General features: G+C 38.9%; 1 protein-coding gene across 1 annotated transcript; it reads left to right on the top strand.

Annotated features, from left to right (window-relative positions):
- The first annotated feature begins 103 nt into the window (after window positions 1–103).
- On the top strand, window positions 104–18752 carry mthfd2 (methylenetetrahydrofolate dehydrogenase (NADP+ dependent) 2, methenyltetrahydrofolate cyclohydrolase). Its single transcript, XM_056232839.1, has 8 exons — window positions 104–324; window positions 3696–3880; window positions 12182–12304; window positions 13465–13617; window positions 16632–16739; window positions 16819–16911; window positions 17306–17431; window positions 18450–18752. The coding sequence occupies exons 1-8, from the start codon at window positions 245–247 to the stop codon at window positions 18596–18598; spliced, it is 1017 nt and encodes a 338-aa protein (XP_056088814.1). The 5' UTR covers window positions 104–244; the 3' UTR covers window positions 18599–18752.
- The last annotated feature ends 1003 nt before the right edge of the window (window positions 18753–19755 follow it).

The raw sequence follows: 19755 nt of genomic DNA, 5'->3' as shown, positions 1-19755 counted from the left end.
AACCTTATATTTAAACTGCGCATGCGCATTTCGAATCAAGGGGCGGTAGTTAGTTTCTCATCGGGGATCATGTAGTGACGCTATATAGCCAGTAGCCACGCATAGGGGCATTGGGGTTAAAAACGTACTCTAAATGATAGTCTGAACACATTTCTGCCTTATTTCCACCTGATCTGTTTTGGGTCACATACGTACGCCTTAGCTGTTTTCAATATTTTACTCTTATTTGTTTATATTAAGCACCATGGCTACACTCCGGGCGTTGCGGAAACTATGCCGGCATTTTCATCATCAGGCATGTAGTTTTCATTTGTCATCTTCAAGGTAAGTGTCCAAGAGCTGTCCTCTCTCATTCGTGTATAGAATAAGTTATAGAATAAGAATAAGGGATACGAGTGTCACTGTGTTGATCCGCTCTCGATAAACTGGTTGTCATATATAACAGCGGAACTGTACATCTTTATTACCTCTGTTGTAATTCTCTCACTATTTCACGTGGTTTATTTGTAAAAGCATGTCACATGAGACTTGCTCTCGATGGTTTGGTTATGTTACGTAACAAAAGCCGGTTTAATTGTTCACTTCATCTGCGCGCCCCCGATCAGCGCGCGCGGCTGATGTAATGTCACAAACTGCTTGCATGCAGCCGGCGTCAAGTTTCTAATTTCTATGCTCATGTGTTGGTGATTTGTAGTGATCGTTATGCATGATGGCTCAAATTGAGCACGTACCCGTTTTCATTTATGCTCCGCGTCGTCAGTGATTTAGTGGAATTAATTTAGCTGTGCTGACAAAATTACACACACGTGATAAATGCGTAAATTAAAGTCACTATGAAATCAAAATCGACCATTATCAGTATTTATCCGTGCACTTTTTTTTTTTAGTTCATGTGCCCTCGAAATAAAATAAAATAAAATAAACACTCTTGCAAGGACATCTCATCTCTGATGACGTGTTTACTGGCGCGTGGGCGGGACAACATGTCACTCACATGAGATCCACCAATATCAAACCACAGTGATCCAAGTCCCGCCTACTTTGTTTCTTAATTGTTTTCTACGTTTTACTCGTGTATGCATTACAATGGGGAAGAAAAGACTATCATGCCAACTTTCAAAGTGTTTTCTGTGTAAAATAAAGTAGTTAAAAAAAAGCAGTATTTATATTGTGCTTAATGATGTCTTTTGTTACCAGTCCAGACTAAGAAAAAGCTAGCGAAAACAACTCAATCGCGAGTAATCAACTTTTATGTCGAGATCACAAGAAATACATTTGTGGGAAAAGCTAATTTTGTTTGAGAAAACAATTTGTGGATTCTTAAATCTTCCATTGGTTGTCAGCTTAACGGCAAATGCCTTTATCAAAATTGACATAGATTTCAAAGTATGCATTTTATCAGTTCACGCATTGTCCATGACTCCATGTCTATCGCTTTCATTGGGAAATTTCAGAGTCAAAATATGATACACCGGTGTTTTGCCAGATGAGAAGTTTATTCTATGTATCATCTTTTTACTATTTTAATTCATTTTACTCTAATTCATTTTATAACTGTATAATTTATCTCCTTTAATTCCTTTTATAACTGCTTTAATTCCCCCTGCTTTTATTTTGTGTATATTTTCTATGCAAAGCTCTATGAATGAATTGCTATAATGTGATTATTATAATTCCTCTCTATGTAAAGCACTTTGAATTGCCATAGTGTATGAAATGTTATAAATAAACTTGCCGTGCCTTGCTCTTCATTTTGACTTCTGATTGAAAATATGCCTTTTCAAAGCATCATGTAAAACTGTGTAGAACACATTTCCATGGACTGCTATATTAGGCCTTATGTATACAAATTATTTAATATATATATTTTTTGTTGCTATTGGATCAATGCTCCTACATTTAACAATTTAGAAGTCGCTCTTTACAAGTGATGCAAGAATGCTCTGACATTCTTCAATGTGGCCTGTTATCTTCAGTTATTGTCCATAAGTCTTCATTTAGACGAGTCTATCACACCAGCGCAGAGCTTATCTTTAGATCACAGCTGTGAGTGTTCGACTGCCAGTGTCAATCGCTGGTTTCATGGAGTGTTTGAGGATATTGTATGAACAGATAAATTGGTAACACTTTACAGTAAGGTTCATTAGTTAACTACATTACTTAACAAGAACTGCACGTATACAGCATTCATTAATCTTTGTTAAAGGTGCCCTAGAATGTTTTTATTTATTATTTTATAATGTTTCCTGGGTTGCCCTTATAATGTTAGTATGTTTTTTTGATCAAAAATAATCATAATTTAGAAATAAATGGCATTTTTCCTAGCCTGCTTTTAGCCTCTGATTTGAACACTCTGTTTGAAGGGGCGTGTCTGCTGTGGGATTCAGTGTAACCGCGGCCACTGCTGTGATTGGCTGACATGCTTGCATATGAAATAGCTACGCATTACATGTGAAACTCTCTCGATTACTTTTACTACTGCTATTATACGTTTTTACTATAACAGCTATCGAGATTAACGAATCGAGAGATGTTTTTAAAGTATTTAGATCTATTCCCATCACATAAAATGTTGCCGTGATGAGCATTGAGCAGATGACAGTGTGTTGATCGCGAGAATGAAGATCTTATCATTGCAAAGCAGTTTCTGCACTCTCTCTAATGCTTTCACCAATGCAAACACGATGATGTAAATACAGTAAGAGCTTCGTTGTGCAGTAACGTGCGTCATTGATTTCATAACGAGTTTGGCAAGTGTCCAGATAAACTCGCGCTGTGTGGAAAGATTGTTCTTTGATCGCTTTCTGTATATAATTTGTTCACAATTTAAATACGATTATTTTCATCCTACTAAAAGAAACGATGTGAAGTTGATATTTTAGTCACTGGCTTGACTAACTGATGCATAAACAGTATTGAACGATTTTGAGAGAAAGATTACCTGTCTGAACTTGAACAATTACACATCAGAAAGTGTTGCTTGGTAGCTCGATCCGAGGCCAGCTCTGTATTGGCCCAAGTTGAGGAAACAGTCGGTGAAATGTTCGGAAATTTCCAGAGAAAATAAAATTAACCCATTGTTTCTTCAGAGGCTCAGATAAAGGAACTAAAAAATACTTTTGTGTTCATGTGTACATCCAAACACTGAGCAACTGCCATGCTTCGGCTGCGCAGTTCCGCCTGACATTGAACATAGGCTGGCATATGCAAATATTTGGAGGCGTACATATTAATGATCCCGACTGTTGCGTCACAGTCGGATATATGTGGAGATTCGCCTGTTTTTCAGGGGTGTTTTTCAAAAACGAGATTTAACTAAGAAGGAGAAAACAATGGTGTTTGAGACTCACTGTATGTCATGTCCATGTACTGAACTCTTGTTATTTAACTATGCTAACATAAATTTTATTTCACATTCTAGGGCATTTCAACATTTAAATCTTGTTAACATTAGTTAATGCACTGTGAACTAACATGAACAAACAATGAACAGCTGTATTTTTTTATTAACTAACATTAGCAAAGATTAACAAATACAGTAACAGATGTATTGCTCATGGTTTGTTCATGTTAGTTAATACATTACCTAATGAATCTTATTGTAAAGTGTTACCGATACATTTCACCTGGGGGAAAAAGCGTTCAGATCAGAAGCAAAATTGTAGTTGAAATTTTGCCCTCCTTTTATTCTCCAGACAAGATGCTGTGATCATCTCGGGCAGAAAACTGGCGCGTCAGATCCGCAACGAGGCGCGTGCCGATGTGGAGGAGTGGGTGTCCGCTGGGAACCGAAGACCTCACCTGAGCGTAGTGTTGGTGGGAGATAATCCAGCCAGTCACTCGTATGTTCTCAATAAGACCCGTGCAGCAGCAGAAGTGGGTAAGATACCAGTTATCTGCTCCCATCAGACTTTAATGAACTGTAACGTTTCGACCAGACAAGGTTGTCGTCAGGTGCAATCAGATATCAAGGGGGTGTTTACACGACACCGTTTTCAACTGAAAGGCCTGTTCACACCCCGGGACGAATTTCGCGCGCGATATTCGCCGACGTTTAACGCCTCGTGATTAAGCAAAGGGCGCCAATGTGAGTGTGCACACCGACACGAAAAACGCCACGCGTAAAAGCGGCATTTAAAAAAAAAAAAAAAAACGCTTTGGGTTCGTTTTTTTGGTTTGACGCCGCGTCAAAAACTATCCGACCAATGAGATTGGCGCTTTTGCTCACGTGTCTGGAGCTTCTGAAGTTACAATAAAACACAACTTGGGGGCGCTCAAACACAAAACGGTTTTGCCGAGCACACACACGTAATGGCGAAGAAGATATACGCCAAGTAGCGTCTACACTGCCGGGAAGAAATAAGACGAGGAAGATGCAAGGCAAGATGAATGTAGAGCTGCTGGTCTCGCTGGTGTCGGAACATAAAGAACTATATGACAAACGCGACAGCGACTACAACATAGGACTATTTCTGTTTTACAGTAAGCGCCATCTAATGTCAGGGAATGAATTTGCATGTTCACTCGGCTCATCGTCAGTGAAAATCGCTTGAGTGTGAACACAAAAAACGCGTTGAAAAACGCTGGCGAATAACGCGTGCTGATATTCGTCCCGGTGTGTACGGCCCTTAAGAGTGAAAACTTTTACACGACAACAGCGTTTTGGGGGCCTGAAAACACAAACTTTTGAAAATGTGTTTCAAAGTGCAAGTTTTTGAATTCGAGACCGTTATCGTCTTCGTGTAAACTACAAAAACACCAATTTGTGGAAACCGTGACGTCATGTGCATGCGATGCGTGTTCAGTCTATAGGCGCGTAGTGTTTCTTTACAAAGTGACATCACTATCTACTGGACTGGCAGGAGAATACAGCGTTTTTAATCGTTTTCGTGGATCTGTGTGGGAAAAAATTTATGTCCCCCTGTAGTCAGTATTTTTATCCCTTAAAACTCATATTTGATCACCAAAATTACATATTTAAATGTTTTTTCCTTGAAAAATAAATTGTCATGCCTTAAAATAGTTTGAATGTAACTCAACACCCTTGCCTCATTTAGTATACGTGGTTCTATGAATATGCAAATGAGCCCCGCCTCCACTCACTCACTCAGCTCAGAGATCCACTGGTTGACGATCACACGTTGATCTGATTGGTAACAAGGTCGTTTGTGACGTCAGAAACACCAGCGATTTCAAACCGTGTTTTTGAGACTGTCTTTGGTTCACTGCAGTTTTAAGCAGAAAATACTCAGCAATGCTGTCGACTTATGAATTTACACATGGTTTGTCTTAAAGCATATTAAAAACACCACATAGACGTATAAACAACATTAAAAGCTTGATTTTCACCTCAGGGGGGACTTTAAAGGAGCTGTATGTACGATTGTGGCCAAAACCGGTACTGCAATCACTTTCAAATTACTGTAGAGCGGTGTATCCCCTCCCCCTCCCCCCTGACTCGAGGTTGCCAGATTGGCTGCATTTTTTTATCCGACACGTGTGTAGCTGCAGCTGTGGTAACTAGAGCAGAGCTGGCAACCCGGATGGCGCAACACTACTGACTTTGTGAATGGTCGATAGGTGGAGGGTGGAGCATCAGACCAAAACACAACATGACAACATCAACATCAGTTGAGGGCTGCAACTTCACTTTTTAAATGACAATATCCTGGCCGGACTACTGTTGTCAGTGATATAAGTATTTGAAATGAACATGATTTCTCAATGTCTAGTGACATATCAGGGCCATTTTATGATTAATTCAAATAAATTTCTTACATACAGCTCCTTTAAATAAGGCATATACACCACCAGTTAAAAGTCTGGAGCCGGTTGCACCAACAGGGCTTTACTAAGCCTGGTCCTAACTGCTAAGTAGGTCTTAGTTAAGACCAGTCTTTAGAGTTGACCTAACGTCGGTTGCACCAACCAAACTTAAGCCTAGGCTTAACTACGCCTGGTCTTAGCGTTGCGTGTTCATGTGAATGGCCATGGAACTCTAGCGGTTGCCTCGCAGCGTGCGTTGCTGGGTTATGCTGTAAACAATCTTCCGCTGTTTTGTTAACTTGTAGCCGTATCAATGGAGGATCAAAGAAAAAGGAAAGGAAATTTCACCGACATTGAAATACGAAAGTTAATAGAGCTGTACAGTCAGCACGTGACAATTCGCTTCATTCGCGGCAGCATTACGTCTGTCTCCTGCACGCGAGAGGAGAGGTAGAACGTTGGTAATAAATGTCAGTTCAATTGTAAGTTCATTCTTTATGTGCTGAGGAGTGCTATGTATCGTATTCGTCTATGATGATATTGTAATCATTGTTTTAACTATGGACGAGGCACATTTGTTTCTCGTGCTTGTTTTCACTGCGTGATGTGTCACTGCAGTTATAGGTATGTCCCCAAATAAGTTTTTTGTCTTATATTTATATCATATTATGTTATTAAAAGTGCCGTTTTCATGTGCACAATTGCAAATGTGATATTTATTTTATACAACAGTTAAATTAACAATAAGTTAACATTGTGAGTTACTTTTTAGACACAATATTGTGAATATTATGTTTGTTTCCCCTTTATTTCGCTGACGAGAATTTCAAAATGAAACCGTAGCAGTCTCCATGCAACAGACAGCGAAGATTTTTTTTAACGAATCATTTTAACGATTCAATGAACAATCACTTGCTTTTAGTGCAAAATCACTTCACTTTAACATTATCTGTCGGAAAACGGATAGGCCTATTAACGCTATTATATGCCTAGATTTTGACTTTACGCCTGCTACTGACTAGGCGTAAGATTTACGCCCAGTCTTAGCGAGAAGAGGACTTAAGCCTGGATGGTGCAACAGTCGTAAAGTTGGGTCGGACTTAGAATGCTGAGTTAAGACCTACTTACCTTAAAGGGGTCATATAATGGTACATGCACTTTTACAAGTTGATTGTACTGAAATGTGTGTTGGCAGTGCCTGTACACAACCATCATATAATGATAAAAATCCATCCAGTGGTTTTGTTTTAATCTCCTTATATGTTTTCCCCTGCCTCAAATCGAGCCGTTCGTTTTTGTGACGTCAATAAAACGGACGCCCCTCCCACGATTGTTGATTGACGGGAGCGTTTCAACTCAGACCCGCCCTCGCTCGTGAGCTAGCTGTCAATCATAGTCTGCGCGGATCGGCGCGGTCATTGTTGATATGCTGGAGCACTGTCTATGAGCAGAATGGCGTCTAAGCGATTGTGGTGTTCTGTTCTTGGGTGTAATAACGAACAGAGTCATTTTAATGTTCCTAAATCCGAACCGCTGAAGACGCAGTGGCTGAGTTTGTTTTCGAAGGGAATATTCCACACGAGCAACGTCAATGCTCTCATGTTTGCGCGAATCATTTCACACACCAGACTGCTTTATAAACGAGGGTCAGTATAAAGCTGGATTTGCTAAGAAGCTTTGCTAAAAAGGATCGGTACCAGATATTCGTGTTCCTGCTGAACCTCCAGAAGAACGGAAGTGAGTGAAACGTTTTATTAAACTTTATATTAATATATTAATCTTTGCAAATCGCTAGCTGCACGCTTCACAATGAATGCGCCTAAGGTTTACACTCAGTCAGGGTACATTACGGCATGTTTTCTATGTATGACGTTCTCAATATAATTCATAATCCCACGTTTATACTGAACAACGCGTTATGGTTATTGTGTTATTGTGTTACAAACGGTGTATGCGCAGAACAGAGGGGCGGAGTGAGCAAAGCTCATTATCATTTAAAGTCATATGCACTGAAACGGCGTGCTGAAAACAGAGCTGTTTTTGACCAGGTAAAATAAGTGTTTTCTTACAATACTAATGAGAATTTTTAATTAAAGTATATTACAAACTTTTAATTTAGACCCTAAAGAATCATATTAGCTTGTACAAAAATGGCATTATATGACCCCTTTAAAACCAGGCGTAAGCCCTGTTGGTGCAACTGGCCCCTGGACCGTTTGATATAAAGGCTAGAAGGGTTAGTTCACCCAAAAACTTGCCCTCATGTCAATCGAATCTTTGAAACAAATAAAGATATTTTTAATGAATCCTGAGAGTCTTCTGTCCCTCCACTGAAAGTCCACACTAACCAAAATATCATAAAATTGGTTTTAAAAGTAATCCATATGAATCCAAATCTTCCAAAGAGACAGAGCAGATCAAATATGGTAAAGGAAGTGCAGATGTGTTTCCAACGTGAGTAAATGATGACAGAGTTTTCATTTTTGGGTGAACTATCCTTTTGAACTATTTCATTTTTGGGTGAACTATTTGGGTGAATTTTTATTTTTTAAATTTTTTTTAATGGTTTATCAGAACGGATAGTATCTGAAAAGCAGCTGTGAGTTTTGGTATTGCTGTAGCATGTCTATGTAAGCGATGAGTGTCACTTTCCGCCGTTGGCTGAATACAGTTTGCAAATCTATTTTGAGTGTACATATGACTCCTTACAGTCCTCACGCTGGTGAGGGGCCTTACATTGGTCCCTATTGACATTAGTACATCCACATTTTCTCATAAATGCGTGACATTTTCTTCAGTGGAATGGAATACCCTACATAACTTTTAAACTCTTTACTGATTTTAAAACACCAGGCATCATACACCTGCAACTTTGTGCATCATGAACTAAAGACACACTACCAGACTTTTAAGTCATTCTGAACACAAGCTCGTGCAGAAACATGATGCTAGGAGAAGTGCAGCAAATGAAAACAATATCGCTGACTGTGTCCGAAATCAAATAGTTTATAGTATGTGAAAGGCGAAACTTCCGGCGAGATTCTGAAATGCGCATATGATGGACACTTTACTATCCCATGAGGCCACAGGAGAGGATTTATGAGTTTGAGTGAAGCGACGCAACTGACGCTGGTATTAAACATGATGTAGTAGCCTACATCTGGATTACATTCATACTAAGCCCCTCCCCTCCGCTTCCGGCTCATGGGACCTTATTTCGGAAAAAATATGTATGGTAGTCAATGGCGAGAGACAACTTATCTTTTTATTCCGTCTGAACTGTGCCCTGAATCACACATATGATGTTTGTCAATTTAAAAGATAATTATGAAAGTCAAGAAAGTCACAGTTTGTGATAAAACAGAAGAGTAACATTTAGTTTTATGTGGAAATCGCTCAATGAACTACATCTCCCGGGAAGCGAAACAACGAGCGAGATCCGCTGCTCGTGTGTGTGCAGTCTGGTACAAAACACTCGATGACGGCGTAACGTTACGATTATAACGTAAGACTATAGAAACAATGACAGACGTTAGCTTCAGTAAAGTTAGCTTCAGTAAAGTTAGCTTCAGTAAAGTTAGCTTCAGTAAAGTCAGCTTCAGTAAAGTTAGCTTCAGTAAAGTCAGCTTCAGTAAAGTCAGCTTCAGTAAAGTCAGCTTCAGTAAAGTCAGCTTCAGTAAAGTTAGCTTCAGTAAAGTCAGCTTTAGTAAAGTTAGCTTCAGTAAAGTTAGCTTCAGTAAAGTCAGCTTCAGTAAAGTCAGCTTCAGTAAAGTCAGCTTCAGTAAAGTCAGCTTCAGTAAAGTTAGCTTCAGTAAAGTTAGCTTCAGTAAAGTCAGCTTCAGTAAAGTCAGCTTCAGTAAAGTCAGCTTCAGTAAAGTCAGCTTCAGTAAAGTCAGCTTCAGTAAAGTCAGCTTCAGTAAAGTCAGCTTCAGTAAAGTCAGCTTCAGTAAAGTCAGCTTCAGTAAAGTCAGCTTCAGTAAAGTCAGCTTCAGTAAAGTCAGCTTCAGTAAAGTCAGCTTCAGTAAAGTCAGCTTCAGTAAAGTCAGCTTCAGTAAAGTCAGCTTCAGTAAAGTCAGCTTTAGTAAAGTTAGCTTCAGTAAAGTTAGCTTCAGTAAAGTCAGCTTCAGTAAAGTCAGCTTCAGTAAAGTCAGCTTCAGTAAAGTCAGCTTCAGTAAAGTCAGCTTCAGTAAAGTCAGCTTCAGTAAAGTCAGCTTCAGTAAAGTTAGCTTCAGTAAAGTTAGCTTCAGTAAAGTCAGCTGCAGTAAAGTCAGCTGCAGTAAAGTCAGCTTCAGTAAAGTCAGCTTCAGTAAAGTCAGCTTCAGTAAAGTCAGCTTCAGTAAAGTCAGCTTCAGTAAAGTCAGCTTCAGTAAAGTCAGCTTCAGTAAAGTTAGCTTCAGTAAAGTCAGCTTCAGTAAAGTCAGCTTCAGTAAAGTCAGCTGCAGTAAAGTCAGCTGCAGTAAAGTCAGCTGCAGTAAAGTCAGCTTCAGTAAAGTCAGCTTCAGTAAAGTTAGCTTCAGTAAAGTTAGCATCAGTAAAGTTAGCTTCAGTAAAGTCAGCTTCAGTAAAGTCAGCTTCAGTAAAGTCAGCTTCAGTAAAGTCAGCTTCAGTAAAGTCAGCTTCAGTAAAGTCAGCTTCAGTAAAGTCAGCTTCAGTAAAGTCAGCTTCAGTAAAGTCAGCTTCAGTAAAGTCAGCTTCAGTAAAGTCAGCTTCAGTAAAGTCAGCTTCAGTAAAGTCAGCTTCAGTAAAGTCAGCTTCAGTAAAGTCAGCTTCAGTAAAGTCAGCTTCAGTAAAGTCAGCTTCAGTAAAGTCAGCTTCAGTAAAGTCAGCTTCAGTAAAGTCAGCTTCAGTAAAGTCAGCTTCAGTAAAGTCAGCTTCAGTAAAGTCAGCTTCAGTAAAGTCAGCTTCAGTAAAGTCAGCTTCAGTAAAGTCAGCTTCAGTAAAGTCAGCTTCAGTAAAGTCAGCTTCAGTAAAGTCAGCTTCAGTAAAGTCAGCTTCAGTAAAGTCAGCTTCAGTAAAGTCAGCTTCAGTAAAGTCAGCTTCAGTAAAGTCAGCTTCAGTAAAGTCAGCTTCAGTAAAGTCAGCTTCAGTAAAGTCAGCTTCAGTAAAGTCAGCTTCAGTAAAGTCAGCTTCAGTAAAGTCAGCTTCAGTAAAGTCAGCTTCAGTAAAGTCAGCTTCAGTAAAGTCAGCTTCAGTAAAGTCAGCTTCAGTAAAGTCAGCTTCAGTAAAGTCAGCTTCAGTAAAGTCAGCTTCAGTAAAGTCAGCTTCAGTAAAGTCAGCTTCAGTAAAGTCAGCTTCAGTAAAGTCAGCTTCAGTAAAGTCAGCTTCAGTAAAGTCAGCTTCAGTAAAGTCAGCTTCAGTAAAGTCAGCTTCAGTAAAGTCAGCTTCAGTAAAGTCAGCTTCAGTAAAGTCAGCTTCAGTAAAGTCAGCTTCAGTAAAGTCAGCTTCAGTAAAGTCAGCTTCAGTAAAGTCAGCTTCAGTAAAGTCAGCTTCAGTAAAGTCAGCTTCAGTAAAGTCAGCTTCAGTAAAGTCAGCTTCAGTAAAGTCAGCTTCAGTAAAGTCAGCTTCAGTAAAGTCAGCTTCAGTAAAGTCAGCTTCAGTAAAGTCAGCTTCAGTAAAGTCAGCTTCAGTAAAGTCAGCTTCAGTAAAGTCAGCTTCAGTAAAGTCAGCTTCAGTAAAGTCAGCTTCAGTAAAGTCAGCTTCAGTAAAGTCAGCTTCAGTAAAGTCAGCTTCAGTAAAGTCAGCTTCAGTAAAGTCAGCTTCAGTAAAGTCAGCTTCAGTAAAGTCAGCTTCAGTAAAGTTAGCTTCAGTCATTGAGAGAAAATGTGCTCCTTTGGGGTTTGTAGTCTTTGTAATTAGGTATTTTCACAGTCTTATACCTCAACAGTTTTACATCAAACTGCGACTTTCTTGACTTTAAAATGCATCTTTTAAATTGACAAACATCATATGTGTAATTCAGGGCACAATTCAAACGAGATCAAAATATTTGTTGTCTCTCGCCATTGACTACCATACAATATTTTTCCGATATAAGGTCCCATGGTGGTCGACCGGACGGGGAGGGGCTTAGGCTCTCTGAGTCTATAGAACATACTTTTTTTTTAGTAAATTCAAATTTAGTACCTATTCAGACAGTACGCAATTAATTTCAGACTCGAAATTGAATGTGTCTAAAATCAGCTCGAAATTTCACCAAGTTTGATTTCCTCCAACTGAATGAAATTCTAGTCTAAAGCTGAAAAAATCTGTGTCTGTCTTTCACTACACGTGAAATGTGCCAACTGGGAATGTCCAAAATCTGCAGGCGTTGTCTGAGTTTAGGCAACTAGAGCCGACCCGTCAAGGCATGAATGTGTAATCCAGCCTTTTGTCTTGATCTTTGCATTGAATCTCTGTTCTGTTTTATTCTCTGTAGGCATTAGCAGCGAGACCATCTTGAAGCCCTCGTGTATCAGTGAGGAGGAGCTGCTTGACCTTATCAAGAAACTCAACTCTGATCACAGAGTCGATGGTCTGTTGGTACAGCTTCCGCTTCCTGGTGGGTTAACAGAAGATAACTGCCCATAACCAGCGTTCATTTTAGTTTCATTCATATTTTGTATTTGCTTTATTTTTAGGTTTTTAGTTTTCATGTTAATTTTAGTTTAATTTTTTAGTTATGTGCTTTAAAAAAATATATTTATTGCTATTTAGGTTTGATTTCAGTTTTAGTTTAGTTTCAGTTTGATCTATTTCCAGTAATTAATTTCAGTGCTTTACTTAAACTTATTTCAGTTTATTGCCAAGGCAACATTAATCATTTTTTTACAACAAAAAAAAGTTCAGCCTTATTTTAATTAACAGAAATGTGTTTAATACTTATAGTTATAGCTGAACGATTATGGATACATTGAGAATTAAGGTTTTTTTAGTTTTTTAAAAAGAGATCACGATTCTTCCACAATTCTGAATAGACAACTAAACAAAATAAAGTTTAGCTGTCTATGCAGAATTGGTGAAGAATCCAGGATCCATAATCGTTCAGCTATAACTATAAGTATTAAACACATTTCTGTTAATTGAAATAAGGCTGAACAAAAAAAAAAGTGATTTAATGTAATGTAGTGATTTACTACAGATTCTGACAAAATGTTAATTGCTGCAGTCGATTTTAAAATGTTCTTTAAAAAATCCGCTTGAATGAATGATTCACTCATAAAGACTTGACTTGTTTCATTACTGGATGAATCAGTGTTTTTGAACAAATCTCTTGAGTGAATGATTCAATGACTTATTTTTTAACGGTCACTTGTCGCCACCTACTGGTGTAACAATGTAATCGATACAATCATTATTTGAAGCGTCAAGGTGATTTACTCTATTTTGATCACTACCGTAAACATTAGTTTAGACCCGATCTATGAACTTTTATCCCAGTACTTCTATGATTATTTGAATTATTGTATAATGATACTGTGTGGTTAAAAAGACTGTTTGTGAAGCTGTTTCACATCTAAACATGACGACTGCTGTCTTTGGACCGTTTACATCGTCAGTTGTGTAAACTGGGTCTTAGAAATAATTGCATTAGGCTGAATGGTGACTTAATGGTAATTTCAAACCAGTTTTTATTTTATTTTTTTAGTCCAGGTTGAGCTAGAGTTACATAAACGCTTCATCCAGACTAAATTTCTTTTAATTGTTCCCTCTCTTACACAGATCACATTGACGAGCGACTGGTGTGTAATGCCGTCTGCCCAGGAAAAGATGTTGATGGTTTCCATGTGGTCAATGTTGGTCGCATGTGCCTGGATCAGACCACTATGTTGCCTGCCACTCCCTGGGGAGTTTGGGAGATTATAAAACGGACAGGTGAGAAACACATTATTGTTCGCACGGCATCATTTAAACCCCAGCAGCTTTTAGACATTGTAGAAAAGAAATAGCTTTCTTTAACAAGCTGTATTTTACCCCTAGTAATAACATAAAGGGACATGATGGGAGGAAAAATTATCCCCCGAAAAAGCACACAACTTTAGCGAGCAAACTCAAAAACATTGACAAATATTTTGACTCTCTGTGTTTGCATACTTTACCACAGCTGAAGTGAAATAAATGCAATATTTGTCAAATACACAGACTTTTCAGACATTTTCATTCAATACTTTATGTACTGCTTAATACAGCGTCTGTTTGTACAAGAATAAAGTCCAACATAAGCCTATTATATCAATAAAGTGGGGTCTACTTTTTTTTTAAATCAGTTTTATTTTGATAAACATGACACAATATAACATCACGACTAAATGAAAAGAGATTTTTGAGCATTAGGGGAACTGAAGGTGTGAGAATAAACACGAAACACACGTGATAGTTGTCATGTGGTGGATTCGGCCAATCGTGAAACAGCTGTGACGTCATCAGTTCGTGCAGTCGCTCTTGAGAAGAGTCCTCCTGCTCTCGAATCGCTCTCGCGGTACTTTGATGGCATACGTCACAGTCACATGGCGTCGGCGCTGTATCAAGTCGGACAACATTTCTAACCGGTATGCACTGCTTTAAGTCAGCCGCCGATCGGTCTGCGCAGAGCCGCATGAAGTCTAACAAGCCTTAGGCTGTGTGTCCACCAAAGCGTTTTTAGCCAGCTGAAAATGCTAGCCGCTCTGTTGAAGACGCCTAGCTTGAGAGCGTTTTGGCAGCGTAGCATTTTTTCAGTTGAGACGCTTCGTTGCTATGATACAGAATACCCGCTGCACTGTTTACTTGTAACTGATTTCGCAGATATTTTGTTTCATACAAAAAATTTATTTTCATCCATTTTGTTCGGTTAGCTCTGCTGGTGGATGTCGTTGTACAGAAAGAATTAGGGCTGGGTATTGACACAAATTTCACAATTCGATTCGATTTGGATTCACAAGCTTGCAATTCGATTCGATTTCGATTCAATATTGATTATTTTGGATATCAGGTACAATACATGGCAAATTTTCTCAAGGAAAACAAATCTCTTAACTAATGCTGTAAACTATGGGAGTCAGTTGTAGCCTATTAGGCTTCATTAGCCTACTATAATATTGAAGGTAAAAATGAACTGATTTGTAGCTATACAAACACTTAAACTACACTTTTATTTATTTTTATAATAATAAAGTTATATGAAATATAAACATTTAAATGGTGGCTGTCATAAAAACTTGCCAGATTTATTCAAACATGCATTAAATATCGAAGAACATTAAAAATTATAATGAATATGTAATATGGTGCATATATTTAGCAAAATGCTCCTCTTTAGAGTTAATTTTTCTAGCTGACTAACGAGTTTATGGTCACATGGTTTTTCTGAGGTAAATGTGACGTTACATGACATTTTTTACAAGTTGTTTTACTGTCGTCTTTCCACGGTTGAAACACTGATTGAGCGATTCCATGTGACATGATACGGATTTCGATAAGTTGTAATCTTTTAACACACTTTCAGACATTCATTCATGTTTATTTGGCGCTGTAACTGGTATTATTAAGGCGGAAGAGGAGATCATGTGCTTCTCTTGAGCTGAGCTGAGCCAGAGCGATCTCACGCCACAGCGCCAAAACGCTATTTATGTTTTTGAATTTCGTAAGAAAATGGACGAAATTTGAGACTTTATTTTGTATCAAAAGTAACAAAGCACAAAGATTATTGCGATTTATTGGATGGGATGAGCGCTACAATATTCCATTCATTCATCAAATGAAAACAGGATGACTAATCGATTCTTGAGATTTAAGAATCGATATCGGTTCGTAAAAATGAGAATCGATTAATATCGAGAAATCGATTTTTTTTTTTTACCCAGCCCTAGAAAGAATGTTGTGACAGTTGGTCGGTGTGGTATTAGCCCCGCCCCTCCTCCACTGTGATTGGACGGCTGGGTAAAAAGTGACAGTGATGAGCGCTGCGTTTTACCCAAAGTTGAACATTCTTCAACTCTAGGCGACCTGTAAAAAACACCGAGCGCTCGGCGCTTCAGTGTGAAAAAACTACTCAGCGCCTCGTTACGCTCATGGCGTTTTAAAAACGCGGCGCTCCCATTGAAAACAATTGAAAAAATACACCAGCCGCGTGAAACAACGCTTCGGTGGACACACGGCCTTATGCAACACAGGCCACTCCCCCCTCATGAGTGGACATGCCCCTTGCTGCTGATTGGCTACAAGTGAGTTTTGGTGCTCGGTCCAATCCACTTACAACAGCGCTTCTCAGAAATCGCTTACTGCACCTTTAATATAGCCTGACGTCGTCATACTCAGATTGTAGTCAGAGTGTGAGTCTGATACTGCTCCATTGGGCTGTGATTATGGGGCGTGTTTAACCGAACCAGGAAAGAAAATGCCTCTGGACTCAATTGGATCGACAAATGCCTTGATCGCGGTTCTGTGTTCCTCTTTTAAAACGAATGCGCTGTCTACATCTTCTATAACAGACGCGATGGCTGAATCTACACCTCTCAGTTCTCCAGCGGCGGCCATCTTTGTTGTAAACGAGCTCAACCCAAGCGCTCTTTGGTGACGTTACTGTTTATCATCTGTCCATCATCGTATAAAGCCCACCCGGACAATTTAATTGGTCCGAACAGCTTTGATTCGAGGCGTACTTGCTTCACAACGGATCAAGTCCAGACCGAACTTCCCATCCTCAAATGTTGTGGGCGGGGCTAAGGCTGGCATCCAGGCTACCTTTAATATAGAACGGTGATTAAACTGACTGGAACTCCCTGTGCATTAAACAGTTTGACCGGCAATCAGAATCAAATATTCAGGCAGAACAAACATGGTATAAAATATCAGTTGTTATTGGATGCAAATTATTGATACTTATGTTCACTGGATCTTTTTTCACGTAGGCATAGAGACGCTGGGTAAGAATGTGTTGGTGGCTGGTCGCTCCAAGAACGTAGGAATGCCCATCGCAATGCTGTTGCACACAGACGGAAAACACGAACGGCCGGGAGGTGAGAAAATAAAGCAAAAGCACGTCCACTTCCGATGAGGTTTGGTTAGGAATTAATATAATTGCCTGTTTTGTTTCAGGTGATGCCACAGTGACCATCTCCCACCGGTACACTCCCAAAGAACAGCTCCGTCAGCACACACAAATCGCGGACATCATTGTTGCTGCTGCAGGTACGAATTTCAATTTGCAAATGAAATTAATTTTAAAGGGTTAGTTCACCCCAAAATGAAAACTCTGTCAGTAATGACTCTCCCTCATGTTGTTCACTGTAGTCACTCGGACTATTTTAACGATGTCTTAAATAACTTTTCTGGGCCGGCCAGTTTCAATCCCTTAGAAGCCTATGGAGGAGTGATCCAGCTCTCAGATTTAATAAAAAATATCTTCATTTGTGTTCCGAAGATGAACGAAAGTCTTACGGGGTTGGAACAACATGAGGGCGAGTAATTACTGACAGCATTTTCATTTTGTGGTGAACTATCCCTTTAATGCATGTTTACCGCCATGTATTTGTGTGTGGCGCTCACAGAGACCTCAGACTGACGAACACCATTATCCCTTCAGGTATTCCTAACCTCATCACTGCTGATATGATAAAGGAGGGCGCAGCTGTTATAGATGTTGGGATCAACAGAGTATTGGACCCCTTGACTGGGAAAAACAGACTTGTTGGTGATGTGGACTTTGAAGGTAAGAAGGAAACGCAACTAGTTGTGTGATTTTTCTGTAGTTGCTAAAATAATAGGCTAAACGCCTTTCAGACTTTCTCAGTTAATTTAATCTTTGTACTTGCAAGGCAACAGTAGTGATTCTAAACTGTAAATATCTTATATCAGTCTTGGGTGATTATTTTATCTTTCTTTAGTGTGTAATGTTGCTCTGCAAAGCTCCAGTTATTCTCTACATCAGTGTCAGTGTTACTCCCTGAAACGCCTCCCTTGTGTTCTTGAGTTTCTTCCGGTAACGAACACGTCACTATTCCTCATTTAAATAATTAATATGCAGAATAAAGGGGCGGGGCCTGGTTGAGCTAGTTAGTAGTGTGTTAAACTGGTGGTTATGGTAAGGAGCGGGACATTTCCCAAACACACTCGAAGCGCTTGACCAATCCCAACACACTGCTCCAGCCGACCAATCAGAGCACAGTGTGCTTTTCAGAAGGAGGGGCTTCATAGAGACAGGAACTAAACAGAGCGTTACTGACAGACTGGGAAGAGAGGAGCCGCAACAATGGAGAATATGAGGGAAATAATCAACATTCAAGCATGAACCTGTTCTAGTAGAGCCCAAAAAACAACATCAAGACTTTGTAAAAGGGCATAATAGGTCCTCTTTAAAGAAGTTTTGTTTGAAAATATCCTATTGATTGGAATTATGTCATTTAAATACTTGCATACTGTATTATGAAATGTTAAATATATCGATATAGCAATATAACCACCTTTTACTAAGCAAAATCGTGACAATACTTCTGCAGCAGAAGCTAAACTAAAACTTTTGCTGCCTTGCAATTGAATTGAATTGTTAACATTCATCTAGTTATATCCATTCTTCTTCTGAATGTATTTTAATCAAGGCATAAGTTAATTGGGACAACATGAAGAGGGGTGTTTAACTCGACTTCTCTCGCGTTCTCCTACGTGTCTGACTGTACTGTAAATCTGCATGTAAGGAGCTTTCTGACACGACTTGTAATTTGTCTCCACAGGTGTTCGAAAGAAGGCCAGCTTCATCACTCCAGTTCCAGGCGGTGTTGGACCAATGACTGTAGCCATGCTGATGAAAAATACCATCAAGGCAGCTAAAAATGTGATTTTAACCCCCCCTCAGCGTGTGCGGATGGCAGCGTCCTCATAACATGCTCCGTCTCACTTCACATTCCACACTCCACCTTTATTTTGAGGATCTCCAAGTGGAAAGGCAATGCTATTAAATGCTATTTTTGTTTAGATAAACATATATATTCAAGGGTTTGAGAAAACGAATGTGCTTTTTCATTCAGATATTTTAAACAATATATATATTATTTAGTCTTTTTTGTTTTGTTTTGTTTTTTGTTACATCACCAAACATTAGACACATGTGACCTTTTGTTTATGCACTAGTAGGGCTGCACGATATTGAAGAAAAATGCGATAACTCGTTAAATAATGTGATATTCTATATGCGATAATGCTTAAAGTGTGTAAAATAAACTTAAAATTTATTAAAACCCAATATCCTACATACGTGTTTCACATTCTTTTTTTGACAAGAAAACATCCCTACAACTTCTGAAAGTGAACAGCAGTGTTTTACTGTAGCATAAGAAGTGTTATTTTAACATAATAACAACCACGGGGTTCAGGGTTTCAGGACGGCCTACATTAGGTTTATTTAACAACCGAACGTGAATAATCAAATGTAAAAATAAACACTGCTTAGTTTTCACTATGAATTAAATATATACTGATTCTTATTAAAGCTACAAAAGTTATTCAGCAAACCGCTTTTGTTCATGACCCCAGTTATTGCACGCTGTTGCGATATACATTTTGCGATTTATACATTTGCGATATTTCGATATATTGTGCAGCCCTATTATGTTTTATGTTACAGTTTTGCATTTTTTTTTCAGCATTTTGTATGTTTAAGTATTAAAATAGGATATTGCCAAATGTTTTAAAGCATATTTATTAATGAGAAACACATATGAAATGTTCTAGTACAACTGCAGTCAGTGTTGTTGCATTTACCTTTAGGTTCCTGCAGCACAGATGTGAGTGTGTGGAAAGAGTCACATGGCTAATTCTGGTCTGTCAGCATGAAAGATAACTGACCAAATGACCTTTGTAATGACGGTCTAGGGAATATTTGTGATTAAATTGACTGACCCATCACTTCTTTATTTTATTTATCCCCCCCTATCGAGATGAAAAACCTTGGCCGGTTGGTGCTTTTTTTTTTAGCTGTATGTTCCGATGTCTTACTGAAATCTGTTTTGCATACTAATATGTAATGCCTTCCAGACATGA

The sequence above is a fragment of the Rhinichthys klamathensis genome, unplaced genomic scaffold, assembly GCF_029890125.1.
Source record: "Rhinichthys klamathensis goyatoka isolate OS25496 unplaced genomic scaffold, OSU_Roscu_1.1 h1tg000356l_1, whole genome shotgun sequence".
In the NCBI taxonomy this organism is placed as follows: domain Eukaryota; kingdom Metazoa; phylum Chordata; class Actinopteri; order Cypriniformes; family Leuciscidae; genus Rhinichthys; species Rhinichthys klamathensis.
The sequence above is the reverse complement of the archived record's forward strand: the minus strand, read 5'-3'. Positions and strand labels throughout refer to the sequence as shown.

Coding starts and splice junctions, on each gene's coding strand:
- mthfd2 (XM_056232839.1), top strand. CDS start 245: ATGGCTACACTCCGGGCGTTGCGGAAACTATGCCGGCATTTTCATCAT. Junction 16,740..16,818: donor AAAACACGAACGGCCGGGAG/GTGAGAAAATAA, acceptor GTTTTGTTTCAG/GTGATGCCACAGTGACCATC. Junction 16,912..17,305: donor CATCATTGTTGCTGCTGCAG/GTACGAATTTCA, acceptor TTATCCCTTCAG/GTATTCCTAACCTCATCACT.